Source organism: Corvus brachyrhynchos, unplaced genomic scaffold, assembly GCF_000691975.1.
Source record: "Corvus brachyrhynchos isolate BGI_N302 unplaced genomic scaffold, ASM69197v1 scaffold166, whole genome shotgun sequence".
NCBI lineage: Eukaryota > Metazoa > Chordata > Aves > Passeriformes > Corvidae > Corvus > Corvus brachyrhynchos.
The window spans coordinates 998,303-1,013,660 of NW_008239671.1; the positions used below are offsets into that span (position 1 = coordinate 998,303).

The 15,358-nt window shown below is 51.1% G+C and overlaps 1 protein-coding gene across 3 annotated transcripts in view; it reads right to left on the reverse strand.

The window, feature by feature from the left end:
* The window catches only part of PTPRA (protein tyrosine phosphatase, receptor type A), an 87,907-nt gene that overhangs the window by 5,559 nt on the left and 66,990 nt on the right, over positions 1-15,358 (reverse strand). For all 3 annotated transcript variants that reach the window (XM_008639866.2, XM_017742413.1, XM_017742414.1), the window contains 11 exons: positions 14,281-14,298; positions 10,437-10,521; positions 9,077-9,150; positions 7,161-7,297; positions 5,289-5,379; positions 4,726-4,802; positions 3,818-3,854; positions 2,604-2,701; positions 2,337-2,456; positions 1,240-1,406; positions 392-527 (listed from right to left, as the gene is read on the reverse strand). In XM_008639866.2, the coding sequence (XP_008638088.1) occupies positions 392-527; positions 1,240-1,406; positions 2,337-2,456; positions 2,604-2,701; positions 3,818-3,854; positions 4,726-4,802; positions 5,289-5,379; positions 7,161-7,297; positions 9,077-9,150; positions 10,437-10,521; positions 14,281-14,298 (1,040 nt within the window). The remainder of the gene's footprint in view (positions 1-391; positions 528-1,239; positions 1,407-2,336; positions 2,457-2,603; positions 2,702-3,817; positions 3,855-4,725; positions 4,803-5,288; positions 5,380-7,160; positions 7,298-9,076; positions 9,151-10,436; positions 10,522-14,280; positions 14,299-15,358) is intronic.

The window sequence follows — 15,358 nt, forward strand, 5'->3', positions numbered from 1 at the left end:
GAACGGCCTCAGGCTGAGCCAGGGGAGGTTTAGATTGGGATACTGGATAAATTTCTTCATGGAAAGGGCTGTCCAGCCCTGGCACAGCTGTCCAGGACAGTGTTGGAGTCCCCATCCCTGGAGGGATTTAAAAGCCGTGTGGATGTGGCACTTGGGGACATGGGTCAGTGGTGGCCTGGGCAGTGCTGGGGGAAAGGTTGGACTTGATCTTAAGCATCTTTTCCAACCTAAATGATTTAATGATTCTAAAAAGGGGATTAAAAAGAGCAGGACCCTGCGAAGGGCTCACTTGATGCAGCATCACCCAAAATAAGGGATGACACTCGACCTCATAGGCTTTGACTGGGTGAAGGAAATCCAAGCCCAGGGGCCAGGGCAGCCACACACTTACATCTGTCTGTACCATCTGGCAGCGCTGAGCCCGGATCCGGCTCACGAAGCCGTAAACATCCACCTTCCTCTCCGCGTGCATCATGTCCAGCATGGCATCGATGACGATGAAAGTGCCCGTGCGTCCCACCCCGGCGCTGCAAGAGAGGGGGTGGGTGGGAGATTGGGAAGGAATTCCTCCCTGTGAGGCTGGGGAGGCCCTGGCACAGGGTGCCCAGAGAAGCTGTGGCTGCCCCTGGATCCCTGGAAGTGTCCAAGGCCAGGTTGGACGGAGCTTGGAGCAGCCTGGTCTAGTGCAAGGTGTCCCTGCCCATGGCAGGGGGGGTGGATTAGATCACCTTTAAATGTTAAAATGGACTTGGGATGTTGCAAATGTGACCATCTCTGCCTTTAACCATGGGGCTTCACCTTACTGAAGTGTGGAAACCCCTGTGGCTCCCCCAGGGTTGCTGCTGTGCCTGAAACCACTCCAGGTGAGGCCAATCTCCATGGCCCTTGCTCCAGGCCATCTGTCAGCTCAGTACTGTGTTCTCCCAAAGAGAGATGTTATCTTCTCATACCAGGGCAGAGGAGAGACACCAGCAGTGCTCAGCATGGCTCTCTCAGCATCCAGCCAACCCAAATGTCCCCTCAAGATGAGTTGTAACACCCTAACATCACTGATACCAAGACCTTCCTTCAATTCATGCCATTTTTTGCATGTCCCCACGAGGAACATCCCCGTTTAACGCAGGAAAGTTAAATAAAGATAATAAAAAAGTCCTGACTGACAAAAAAAATTCCTCTTAAATAGGAGATGCTTTCCAGGTGACCCAGGACGGGCAGAGGTCAGCTGTGAGCAGCACTCACCTGCAGTGCACCACTATGGCTCCTGCATATTGGGGATTGCAGGTCTTCACCTTCTTCAGGAATTTCAGCATCCCGATGGGGGTGAAGGGCACCCCGAAGTCGGGCCAGCTGGTGAAGTGGAACTGGGTCACCAGGCGCTGAGGCTTCTTGTTCGTGACATCACCCACCTGGAGGGGAAATGTGCCCGCAGGTTAATGAGAAACACTCAGGTTTTCCCTTCTTTCCCAAAATCAAGAGAGAGAGCTGAAGACCCGAGATGGAGCTGGAGGGCTTAAGAAGCAGCATCCACAGCTGAAAGGGCATGGACTCAGGCTCTGGGACAAATCAGCCTCTAAAAACATGACATTTCAGTGCACAACATCCCACATCCAAGGGCTGTGAGATGCCAGCCTGTCCCTGTGTGTGGATCCAACCTGGCAGCAGCCGCCGTATTTCGTCCCCAACAAGCTCAAACAAAAGCTGTTCCTCCATCCTTTCCCACTCCTCTGCCCACATCATCCTCAGATTAAAGGCAGGGGAGGAAAACACACACGTCCAGGCCATTGGAGTGAAGGATGAGGCTCAGGAGAATCACAAGCAGGGTCCAGACAGGTTTGCACACACCAGCTCTTCCCTGCCTGCCTCTGAGAGCAGCAGGAAAACAAACAAAGTGACTAAAACACCCAGAGTCTCCTCAAAGGACAAGAAAATGTGGTGACAGATGGGAAAGCAATCAAACCCAACGTGTACGGCACTGGATTTTGTCTCAGCTGAGGGGATAAATCTGATTATTTTCAGGCATTAAGTGTCTGTGGGTGAGAGCAGGAACCAACAGCAGTAACAGCGAGTGCTGGAGCACTGCAGGATGGGATTTCAGCCCTGGCATCCCTCAGCTTCCCTGCTCTCAGCGCAGCCACGCTGGTACCACTGGGAACAGGCTCTGGGGAGGAACAAATTCTTAACAGCTCTGGTTAAAAATGGGTGCTGAGGGTCACTTCATCCCAACTCTGCTCTCACAGAACCTTGCAGGAGCTGAGCCAGCACCCTTAGGATGCCCAGTGTGGAGAGGGGAGGGATGGGATGGGACAAGAAGGGATGGGAGAGGTGATCCCTGGCACCTGCTGGATGCAGAACTTGCGCACGGTGTAATCCACCAGGACGGTCACGTCCTCCACGGACACTCGGATGTTCCCATATGTCCAGCAGCCCTGATCCGGCCAGTACTGAGCACATTTACACTGTGGGGGGAGGAAACAGGTGCAGGTGAGCTCTGGATACCCTCACAAGGCTGGGAATGGCTCCAGTTCATGCCCATAGGCACAGGATGTGCCAGATTTGGCCCAATTTGGGTCAAATCCCAGCCTGTGAAACCTTTGGGCACCTACCTCTTTCCTCTCCTTCAGGTTGGTCACCATGACAATTGTCGCTGTGTTTTGCTCCCAAATCATCCTCCAAAAATCATTCACTGTTTCTTCCTTTGGTCCTGAGGGGAAGGTAAAACAAAATGTCCTCTTTGGGATCAACCCCTCACGATTTGGGGCCAAACCCCAGCGTGTGAGGTCACACGTCATGGATGATCCAACACATTTTTTGCCAATAGGTCACAGGAGGTGCTGTGGTGTCTGGGCATGTCTGATCCGAGGGATAACCCTATCACACAGTAGGTGGAATTTTCTGGATGTGCTTCATGGTCAGGAATTCCATATTTAGCCCAAGAAGGGGAAACCAGACAAACAGAGCATGGACTTGCCCAAGGTCACCCAGGGAAACTGTGGCTGTCCCAGAGTCTGCTGAAGTCCTGTGCTGGGATCTTGGGTTGTAGCCATGGGATCCCATTTCAGTGTGGCACAGGAATAGCTCCCTGCTGCCTGCCAGACACGGAGCTAACTCAGCCTACGCTCCCCTGCCAAGCCTGAGGCTCGGGGTGAGCCAAAAGAACAGCAGAGCCAAAGCTTAACCTGAGCCTGGAAGTGCTGACGGACCTAATCCAGCCTCCTTCTCCAGCCAGAGCCAGGGAAAGTGGCCAGGGATGCCCTGATCCACTGGCAAGTCAAGAGAGGAAATACAACACACTCCCATGGGCAGGTAACATCCTGCTGCTGACGTGATCCCCACCCTGTGAGTGGGAATCCTGGTTTTAGGGATGTGTTTGGACTTCTGAAGATCCCAGGGACATTTCTCTCTACCCCATCCCTGGAAGTGTTCAAGGGAGCTTGGAACAACCTGGGATAGTGGGAGGTGGTCCTGTCCATGGCAGGGGGTGGAATGAGATGAGATTTGAGGTCCCCTCCAGCCCAAACCATTCCATGATTCTGTGATTTGGGGAATTTAATTGAGCAGCTCCCTGGTAGTATTTCTAGAGGTGACAACACCCTCCAGCAATGGGTACTGCACAGGTAGGATGTCTCTTCCTCCACCAACACATCCAGCACTGCTCTTTGACCAGGAAAATCATTCTGGGAACAATTTGTGGGGTAGCCAAGCCTCCTTTTGACCAGGGGAGCTCAGCAAGATGCTGTGCTGTGGTTAGAGGGGCACAGAGCAGAGGGACCCAGCCCAGCTGTCCCCAACAGAGCAATGGGAATAATCAAAAATGTACCTTGTGCAGCAATGAACTTGTTTTTCTCTTGGTACCCCTACAGAGAAAAGGAGAAAAAGGAAGACAAATGAATATTTCTCTAACACCAGAGTCAGGAAATGCATCTGCTCTGCTGCCCCTTCTCCCCTGTGCGGAGAAGGGGCTGCAGCCTCTGAGGGGAGAATCAGCACCAAAGATGGGCTGAAATAACTGAAAATCCTTGTGCAAAGGGCTGTTTTCCCACAGGAATGCTCCCCACGCTCACATAATGCAGGAATGACCCCACTTGCTGGCACAAGGCACTAACAAAGTGGTACCTGACAGCCCTTCCACTGGGGTCAGACCCTGCATCCAGAGCACCATGTGAAAATCAGCATTAATCCTTGGAAAATGGGTTGTAGAACTCATGGGGATTGATTTTGTGCATTTTATTTACTGGGGAGGAAAGGAAAAAACTCTTTTGGGGTCTTGCTCTGCTTCATGTGCTTCCATCTTTCACATGACCCTTCCGGCTGACTGGAGCCACATGGTGACAACCACAGAGGACCCATCTCCTCCCAGGGACAGAGCAGGGCAACACTGCTTCCATTTTAGGTGGATTCCTTGATTTTGTCTTCATCCCCTTCCCACAGCCAGCCCTGAAAGCTGGGAAGCACTGATGATCACCTGGCCGCACTCTTCAGGGATTTACATTTGTGTGGATGTGGCACTCGGGGACATGGTTTAGTGATGGCCTGGGCAGTGCTGGGGGAATGGTTGGACTTGAGGGTCTTAGAGGGCTTTTCCAGCCTGAAAGAGTCTATGATTCATCAGCTGTTTGCTGATGAGAAATCCCCAGCTCCAGCAGGAGTGGTTCCCCAGCCCTTTCCAAACCGGACCGCTCGGCTTTGCTCCTGGCGGGGATTTCCCCTTCAGATCACAAAACTCACATTAATAAAGGAGGCATTGATGTAGTCGGAGTCGGGGACCCCTTCCACGGGAGTCAGGTGAACCCTGGAATGATCATCTGCAGGGAAATTAAAACTCTGCATTAAAGACAACCCCCTCCACTCTGCTGGTCCCTGGCATAGCAAGAATCCAGGTGTTGGAGTGGAGCCCGCGCTCCTGGCTCTGCTGCAAAAACACCTTGATGCCTCCAAATTCCTCTTGCTTAAACCCAGACAGGTCCTAGACCTTGTCCAAGGTAGTTTTTCCTCTGCAGAGTGCACATTTGAGGATAACCCGAGCCAGCCCACTGCCCAATGCCACCAGGCAAGAGTTGTCCCTTCCAGCATTTCCCATCTGTTTCACTCTCCACGGCCTCCTGGCTGCTGAGGGCTCCAGGGAGCTTCTCCTCACAGGTACCTAAAGCTAAAGCAGACCCAGCCATCCACCTGGGGGGTGAAATGCCCTCAACCATGCCCTTGCCCATCCCAAAACCAGGAATGGGGAGTCCTGGCAGGAGCTCCTGAGTGCTTGCCCCCACCCCCATCCAAGCAGCTCCGATACGTACAGGGCAAAATGTTCACGTATCTGTTCTTCTCCTTGTTCTCCTCCTTGGAAGCAGCTTCACACGTGGCCTGTATGGGACACGCTGGGAGAGCCTGAAATGGCAGAAAAAAAGGGTTTTCCATGATGTTTTCATGGCACAGCAGGAACAATGTGCTGGCAAATGTCACATCTGAGCATCCTGCCCCCCTCCGTACATGTCCCCACACCCCTCACCTCCACCCCAGCACCAGCTCCTCCTCCTCACCGAGCTCAAAGTGACCATTTAAATAGCTGGGCTGGAGCAGAGAGAGCCAACCCCTTTGGAAGGGAGATGTCTGGAATCTCCTGATCCATGGACACGAGGTGGCAGCAAAGCCTCCAGCTCAAACCCACCCGGCAGCACCAGCGAGCTCATTCCTGATTCCTCCTGTCCACGGAGGCTCCTGCCGAGATTCCCTCATTAACAGTGCTGCTAATTGTGACCTGATTAAGCCCCCACAGCCCCATCCCACCCAGTGACGGCAGGAGCAGCACCAGGGGACCTTTGGTTGGGGGGTGATGGGGTGACAGGGAACACTGTCCCTGGATTTCCCAACCGAGCACAGGAGGTGATTCCCCAGCGCCGCTATTCCACATCCTCTTTGAACAGCAAAGAATGTTCTGGAGGTATCCACCATCCCTTCCTCCAGCTGACAGGATGGCAGGAAGTGTCAAGGGCAATCAGGTATTTATAACCCTAAAAATCCCCCTCCCTGGGCATTCATTGCACCTATTTGGTTTCATCGCAGCACGGCCAGGAAAGGGATCAAGTTGTGCAGCAGCTGGACAAAGTCAAGTGGCTTTTTTTAATCTTCTCATCGTTCTCATGGTGCCATATCATGGCTTGGACCCGGGCTGGGAGCACAGGTCTGATGAGGAGCAGCTGAGGGGGCTCAGCCTGGAGCAAAGGAGGCTCAGGGGGGACCTTGTGGCCCTGCACAACTCCCTGACAGGAGGGGGCAGCTGGGGAAGATCAGACTGCTCCCAGGAAACAGGGATAGGACAAGAGGAAACGGCCTCAAGCTGTGCCAGGGGAGGCTTAGATTGGATTTTTAAGAAAATTTTTTCACAGAAAGAGTTGTCAAGCCCCAGCAGGGGCTGCCCAGGGCAGTGGTGGAGTCACCATCCTTGAAAGTGTTAAAAAAAAGGTGTGGATGTGGCACTGGGGGACATCGGTTTAGTGGTGGTCTTGGCAGTGCTGGGTTAATGGTTGGATTTGACAATCTTAGAGAGCTTTTCCAACCTTAATGAATCTATCCTGTTCAATTCTATTCTAATCCATTTTTGTACTGACAAGGCAAACCAGATTTATTGTCACAACCAGCTGCAAAGCTCAGCAACGTCAAGAAGAGGCTGCAGTCATCCCTGAAGAAATGCTCTGGGCCTGTGGGACAAGCACAATACCTGAATTCCTCACAGCTGAAGGCCAACCTTTGTCCCATACATTGTCATCATTGTGTTTCAGGGCTAACAGCTCACTGAAATAAGATGGGGTCATTCCTGTTTCTCTGTCAAAGTTTTTTTTGGCTGTTTGTGGATTTAAAGCCATGAGGACTGGGGAGATGGGAGGCAGAGCTTGGGAGGCAACCAGCAAGCAGAGAAGCTCTGGAAGACCCCAAGACATCCAGAATCACTCCTGACTCCAGGAAAATACAACTCCGAAGAGCTGTTTGCTAGAAACTCGCTTTTCAGCAGCGAGCACGAGGGCGAGCAGCTTGTCCACCCTCACCGCAGCCACAGGGACAGACTCAGCCCTGCCACCGCTCAGCCCTTTGAGAAACCCCCGAGAACCACATCCTAAAGCCCAATCCGAGGGCAGCCCGTGGGCTCTGAGGGCAGGAGCAGAGGCACTCACGTTGAACTCCTCCCGAAAGAGCTTGTTGTCGTCGGCCATGCGGCGGTTGATCTCCTCCTCCAGCTTGTCCACGGGCAGCGGGGGGTACTTGCGGTTGGTGCTGGGGGAGCGGGCGAGCAGGGGCATGCTCTGCGGCTCTGCAATGACACCCGGGGGTCACAGGGGCCCCCAGCTGTCCCCCGTGCCCAGCACTGCCCACCCACGCCCAGCTGGGCACAGGGACCCCCGCCGCTTTGAGGGTTGCCCTCGTGTTTGCGCGGAGTGGTTGGGGTTGGAGGGGATGTTAAAGATCATCCTGTTCCAACAGCTTCCACCAGAACAGGCTGCTCTGAGCACAGTGGCACCTGGGTTGTGTCAGCACTGGGGTGGCAGCAGGGCTAGGGCACGGCCCGTCCCCTGTGCTGGGGCACCTCCAGTCCTGGGGCCCCTTCTGGGCCCCTTGTGACAAAAAGACTCTGAGGGGCTGGAGCGTGTCCAGGGAAGGGGCCTGGAACACCAGGAGCTGCTGAGGGAGTTGGGAAAGGGGCTCAGCCTGGAGAAAAGGAGGCTCAGGGGGGACCTTGTGGCTCTGCACAACTCCCTGACAGGAGGGGGCAGCCGGGGGGAGAGTTGATCTCTGCTCCCAGGGAACAGGGACAGGAGGAGAGGGAACGGCCTCAAGTTGTGCCAGGGGAGGTTTAGATTGGCTATCAAGGAAAATTTCTTCATGGAAAGGGCTGTCCAGCCCTGGCCCAGCTGCCCAGGGCAGTGGTGGAGTCCCCATCCCTGGAGGGATTTAAAAGCCGTGTGGATGTGGCACTTGGGGACGTGGGTCAGTGGTGGCCTGGGCAGTGCTGGGGGAATGGTTGGACTGGATGATCTCAAAGGACTTTTCCAACCCGAAAAAATCAGTAATCCTACAATGATTAACACCCTGGGATCTACACTCTGGCAGAGGCAGGACAGGGCACTGAGGACCAAATCATCAATACCTGGGCTGGAGACCACCTCGCTTTGAATTCCAGCTTCTCCCTCCCTCACATGGAAAGTCTGGCACCACCACTGTGGCACAATTCCCAGGAGGACACAGCAAAGGCAGCTGCTGCTTGTGTTGCTCAGCAAAGCCAGGAAAGGCCATGTGAGGGTTACACCAACACAGCTGAGGGTTTATGAAGTTCACACCTCTGTCTACAGTGATGTGAGACGGGCAGGGAAGGTCTTAGCAGCCAACATAAAATAAAAAAGGTGCTGAATCTCAGTTAGTGCTTCCCAGAAGGTGTTCGGTTTATGTGGAAGGAGTGCTGAAAAAGATCTGAACTGAGCTTAAGAGGCCTCTTCAGATCTTAATTTGGTGCCTACATATGGATGGAGATGCACAACTTCAGAGCTGCAGTGTCAGCTCTGGCTCAGAGCTCAGGGGCAGAAGAATTTAGCCATTACACAAGGCTTTAAAACAGCATCTGTGCATGTTTAGGAGGTACAAAAATGCTTTTACAATGAAAATAAGTGTATTCCCTGCTTTCTCCTGGAAATGTTAGTTCGGTGTCTACAGTTAGCGTGAAGATCTGAGTTTTAATCAGAAACCTTCCTAAACTGAAAGAGCAGAGGAATATTTAATTACTCCCCAAAGATGCATTTTTTCAAAAAAGGTTCTTATTTGAGTCAAAGAAATACTGTGAAAACTCAAGAGGAATGTGAGGGGTTTGATTTTGGAAGTGATCACCCATTTTAATATCAACCACTTGAGGGCACACATTTAGTCACTGGAATGAAAGCTGGGAAATAAACCTTGATCCTATAAAAGCATGCTGAAACCATGGAAAACGTGGAACGAGGAGATCAGGAAACAACAACAACAACAAAGACAGAAATTAAAAAATATTTGCCTACAAAACCACGAGGTGGGAGAGACCCTGTGTGGCACCAGGTGGACTCACCTGTATCGTCCGTCCTGCCATTGGACAGCCGGAAGGAGCTGGAGTGGCTCCCTGCCTGTTTGTATTTCTTGAACCTGCCAAAGAGAATTGGAGTGGAAAAGTCAGTAAATATCCACCAGAAAGCCCAGGTCCCCTCCCAGATGAGAGATGCCAGGGTGTCCCACGCTTTCTCATGGCTTCAGGAATTAGCTGGTGGGTCCAGGAGGCTGCAGGACCTCTAAAATCCTGCCTGTGGGCAGAGCTTCTCACTGAGCACATCTGGAGCAGCTGCAGGAGCCCAGAGCGAGGTGGAAGCCAGGAGAAGCCTTAAGGGTGCTCGCTCTGGAGGACACCCCAAGGAGTTCCTGCTCCCTGGGCTGATCCTGCAGAGAACATAAAGCCCAGGTTGATCCATGCTGCAGCAAACCCTGCTCCATGTGCTTTTAACTTGGAGCAGCTGCTCATGCTCCCTTTGCCTGAAATTCAGAGTTTTGCTGAATCACTGGGCAGTGAACAGAAACCCTTTTTTCCAGGGCTGGAAGCCAGGTGGGAAGGACTCAAACTCTGCTGCTGCTGAACTCCTGAGGCAAAACTCTTCTCAGGTTCACTGCTGTGAGGGCAGGCCTGGAGCCAGGAGACAGAGGGAAGTTTTCCACTGCTAAGGAAATTGTTCTCTCTTTTTTTAATTTTTTTTTTAAGACTTACCTAATCATCAAACTGGTGAGTAAATTAAAATGTCTACTGCAGATGAATAAAGACCCTCTTAGTTATGCTTTCAGGAGCTGGGAATGCTTCATTTTGAGCAGGGCAGATGCTTGGATTTTAAAAAATGGACCTAAGAAGGCTTTATTGTGCTGTAACTCTAATTACAGCATCACCTAACACTCCTCACAAGCTCCTGCCATTCACAGGGAAAGGTGCACAGGGACCATGTCCAGGTTTGGTACCCAAAGCAGAGCCTGGGTGTTGGATCCTGCTTGATATCAAGATGGGAATCAAGAAGTAACACATGGAAAGCACTTTGTGGCTGTGCTCAGCCTCCCTGCATTACTCAATCCATCATCTGCAGCCTCACAAGGAAATCTCACCTGCTTTTCCCCACACTGACAGGGCTTCAGTTCATTCTACCCCACTAAAATGTGACATTTTGAGAGGCAGAACAGGAATTCCCCACATGAGGAGCAGCTTTGCAGAGAAAGGAATAAGCATCATTCACCAGATAACCCCAAACATCATTTTCATTCATTGTCCTTACAGGTTTCTTTTCAAAGCACCAGCTGTGTCAGCCTTTAGCCTGGGAGACAGCACAAAAGGCTCATTCCTGTTCATTCAGGAATTGTTTCTGTCAAACAAGGGAATCCAGCATTAAAGCAGCTCTTACCTCAACATGTACAGAACAATAATAATAAATACTATGACTAGGAGGGAGGACAGGGCCACCATCACAGCTATAATTGGAGTCTCATCTACAAGAGGAAGAGAAAGGTGTGGTTAGGGACATGAAAAACATCCAGAGCCATCATTTAACAGGGCAGAGTTCTACAATTCCTGCTTGAAAACCAATTCTGTTGATGATATTAGCAATAAAAACAGAATAAATAATAAATAGTATTAAGTGATGTTGCATTTTTTCAGTCTGAGAGTGAAGACAGCAAAGGACCTGAGTGAGCACCACGTGCCTCAGACACTCCCAGGTCAGATTAAAACCTGAAACCACCACTCAGAGCACCTCAATCTTCTCCAAGGGCTGCTCACTGTGAAGTTGTGACCTTGCAGATGAAAATGGTGATGGAGAAATTTGGGACTGGGCTATTTTTGGGGGGTTTCTTCTGCACAACTGAATGTGTGCACAGTGGCCCAGCAGCCACGAGTAGAAATATGGTGATCCACAAAATTTTCTGCCTGAGACTTAAGGGTCCAGAGAAGTTCCTAACAGACCCATGAGTTTGGTATAATGTGATAAGGAACTTTTTATTAACATGGGTGAAAACAGTGGCCTCTGTAGGATCCCACAGACACTACATTTGTAACGCCACCACGATTTTGCTTCCAGTTCCTTGTCAAACAGGACAAGAGGGCAAAGCTTCCCGCTGCAGCTGGGATCTGAATGCCCTCAGGGTGAGATTTGGTGTGAACCAGGCTGCCCAGAGGAGCTGTGGCTGCCCCATCCCTGGAACTGTTCAAGGCTGGATGGGGCTTGGAGCAACCTGGGCTAGCGGAAGGTGTCCCTGCCCATGGCAGGGGGTGGAACTGGATGAGCTTTAAGGTCCCTTCAACCCAAACCATCCCGTGATTCTGTAATTATAGAGTAATTTGGGTTGGATGTGACCTCCAAAGATCATCTAGTCCCACCCCCTACTCTTTCCTGCCTGGAAATACAGAGTTTAGACGGCAGGAGATGTCAGACACTGCCAGGCCACCGAGTGTGGCCCAATCTGGCTCCCTTGCAGAAGCTCCTCAAGGGCAGGTACCTCACAATTCCCTTGCAAAACCACTTAGATTAGTCTGAAACATTCCCATCCTCCAGACCCACAGCAGATTTTTTTCCTTTAAATAAGCCATTTGTATCCTGCGCTGGAGGTTGGTGAATCAGTGGTCGGTGCTGGCAAATCACCCAGCTGGCTTGGAAGCCAAGCAGCTCCAACCAGGGAGGAGAATGGCCCTGAAGGGCATTTTTTCACATAAATGTGGATGCCAGCCATGCCAGCTGGGGTTATTTCCATTTTTCATCAGCTCCCTCCATCTGAGAGGGCCACCACACCGTGTCTACACAGCCCCAAGAGGCTGCAGGCCACGACCCCTCTTCCCACCTTCTGTGCATCCATTTCCCTGCAGATTCCTGCTCCATGTGTCTCACCAATTTCAACCAGCAGATTTCCTTGGGTGGGGTTTATTTTGTCCATCTCTGAGCTACCCAGGGGCACTCTGATTATATTTCTGTGTTTGTCCCTCTGTGGTGTGAGGCCTGGGAAAGTTATTTCTATTAAAACGTGATTTTTGTGTAAAGACTTCAAGGCAATGACCTGGTGTGGCAAATAAAAAAAAAATTAAATTATCCTGGTTTTGCATGTCTTTGTCCTTTCCATTTACTGCCCTACTGCTCTGGCATCTCCCACAGCCCAAAAGGAATTTATTGGGAATTCTGCCTCCTGCACACCTCAATAGGTGCCTGAGCCTTGGCATTCCCCACCGTGACTCTTTCCAAAAGCAAGAACAGGTTGGTCTTGGCCCAACCACAGCCAGCCCTGGCCCCTCAGGGAGACCTCTGAGCACAGCCACCACCTTCATCCTGGCTGCAGGAGTGCAAGGAGAGCTGCCTTGCCAAAACCTGTGGTGTTAAGTCACCGCTGGATCACTTTTGCCTGCCTTGGCTGGAGTTAAGCTCAGCCTAACCAGTGCTGAGCCAGGCTGGAGCCGCAGGGCAGCGGTGGCTGGTGATTTGTGAGAGAGGTGTGATTTGTGGGCAGGGGTGGCTCTGGCAGCAGGATGCAGATTTGGGGGCAGGAGTGGCTCTGGCAGCAGGGTGCAGGGAGTTTGGAGGGTTTGGGGGTTTTCTTGTAGCCGTTCTTTTGGCACATCTGGTGGGATGAGGAGTTGGAGCTCTCCCACTGCTAAGGGCTCACCCAGCAAAGCCCAGGCAGGAAACGAGCTGGAGGGTCCCCAGCTGCTCCCTCCCTGCCCTGCCAGCCCTGCTGAGCTGTGCCAACGCCCCCACAGCTCCTGCCCTGCTCCAGCCTCAGCCTGAGGGTTTCATGCTGGCAATTCACTTGGAAAAGGGACAAGGATTCAACCTTCAGCTCCCACGGCGCTGGAGCACCCACTGCAGTCCAGAGCTTGGAAGGCTGGTTAAATCTCATCAGGATGGTTAAATCTTGTCCTGGCTCCTCTGAGGAGCCACCAAACCCTCCTCTGGTGCTGGGGATCATGTCCCAGCTGGAGGCAGAGGTGCTCTGTAGGGGTTTATAGGCTGTTCCCTGCAGAAGAGAGAAACCCATCCCTGCCTACAGCTGGCAACATCTGCCCACAAAACCAGTCACAGAATGGTTTGGCTTGGCAGGGACCTTAAAGATCATCCCATTCCACTCCCTGCCATGGGCAGGGACACCTTCCACCATCCCAGGTTGCTCCAAGCCTGGTTTGGACACTTCCAGGGATGAGGCAGCCACAAATCTCTGGGCATCATGTGCCAGGGCCTCACCACCCTCAGAGGGAAGAGTTTCTTCCCAATATCTAATGCAAACTTACTCTCACTTCAGAAGCCATTCCCCCTTGTCCCATCACTCTATGCTCTTGCAAAAGGTCCCTTATTAATATCAGCAATATTAATATAAATCTTTTTAGGAAGTCAGATGTATTCCTGTTTCTTGTTTCCTTGCTCTCAGGAGCAGGGATGAATGACAGCAGAGAGAGCATCAAATCAGACCTAAGCCAGGCCAGATCCGAGGGAATTACACTGAGCATTTCTACAGAGGCTTGGCCACAATTTCAAACGAGTTCCCTCGGACCTGCATCCCTTTCATTGCCTCTGCTAAATGTGTGCTGGCAGTCAGTGCTGCAGAGCATCTGCCTGTTCCCTGCACCATCAGTGGGCCGGGTGAGCCAGGCGCAGCGAGCAGCACAAGGCAGAGTTTGCAAAGCTGCAACACCCAGCTCCTTCCTCCAGGTGGGAGCCAGCCCGGCTCCTGGAGTGCTAAAGCCATGAGTAATTGCAAATATTCTGGTAGAGATGCCAGTTTGCAGAGCTGAGAGATGGAAAAACGTCCCTGAAGTGCTTTTCTCTTACAAGAAATGGATTTGTGTTACTGCTTGCCAACAGAATGAAGGAGAATAATAATTATTCCCATCATCTGCAGGACGGGTTTGGATCAAATCACATAAGTCACAGTCAATAAAGACATTCAGGAGAAAAAAAAAAACAAAAGGAAATTTCCTGAATGGCTTCTTAGACTTTGGTCATCCAGCTCTAGGGACATGCTGACATTCTCAGAGCAGGAACAATTTGTATCTAATAGGACATGTACAAATTGGAACGGGATTGTTTCATTCTAAAAAGAAAAGCCCAATAGAAATTAAGATATCAATATCAGCATGTCACCAGCTCTTCTGAAGAGCTTGGGAGGCCTCGTAAAAGCACATTTGGAAGTCCTAAGGAGAGCTCTCTGATAGCAGAACACTTCTGGAAATGTTTTTACTGAGTAAAGAGCAATGAAATATAAAATTCTTACCTCTTCTGTCAGAGTTACCTGTAGGAAAAGAAAACAAAAGTCTCTTAGCAACAAAAGGAACAAGACATTTTAATAAGTCAGGAAGGATCAAAGACCAAGACAGGAACAAATTTAGTAACTCTGATCATCTGCCCGTAAATCTTTCCTTTAAAACACCAGCTATAAAGCCAGGATGTTAAAATGAATTTCTGAGTAAGGGAAAAGGAACAAATCCCGAGTTTTTATCAGCAGAACAGGGAGCTGAAGCCAAGCTTTAACACCAATAAACACAACTTACTGTTTAAACCCATAACCAGCACGTCACTGGTGTAATTCATTAGCACTTAAATACCGAGAGATAACACTGGTGCATAATTTTAAGAGAGTGGCTGAGCCAAGAGTTCAATTAAGAGCAGCTGGGCTCAGGGATGGGGGCGAGGAGTATCCAAGGGAAGTCTCTACCTGCTGGGTTGGATGTCTCATTCAGAGGACACCGGAACAAACCCGTGCCAGGGAGAGCAGAGCCCGGCTCTCCTGGGGCAGTGCTGCTGGCACAGGCACCCTGTGGCCATGATCTGTGTGTGAAGAGCTGCAGTGCAGGGCTGAGGACAATCCTGGTGGGTTTGGACGTGGAGGAACTGCCTGTACAACGTGTGACCTTGTGCCTCAGTCCCCTTTGTGAGCACCACTTAATTCTTCCATGACTAGCACCTGCATTTCCCATTAAATCCAATGGCAAGGGCAGCCCTAGCACTGATTTTGCCCCTTGAAAAATTACTTGAGATAAAGGAAGAAGTAGGTTTGGTCATTTGTTCTCAGGACTGCCATCAAGTGAGAAGCCACTTCTGGCCTTGATGGTGCAATGGCCAACGTGTCATGGTAACCCAAGTCACAAAAAGGCAGAAGACACACAAAAATAATAAATTCAGTCCCTCCCCACCCCCAGCAGACATCATAATACAAAATCCAGGTATTAGCAGCACTTAAAGCTTTTGCCTCCATCTCTCTCATTTGAAGGCTACATTTATTCCAAACTTGCCCCAAACTTGTGTCTGAGGCTATGCTGGACTCCTTCACATTGCAAAAAAGGATTCCTGCT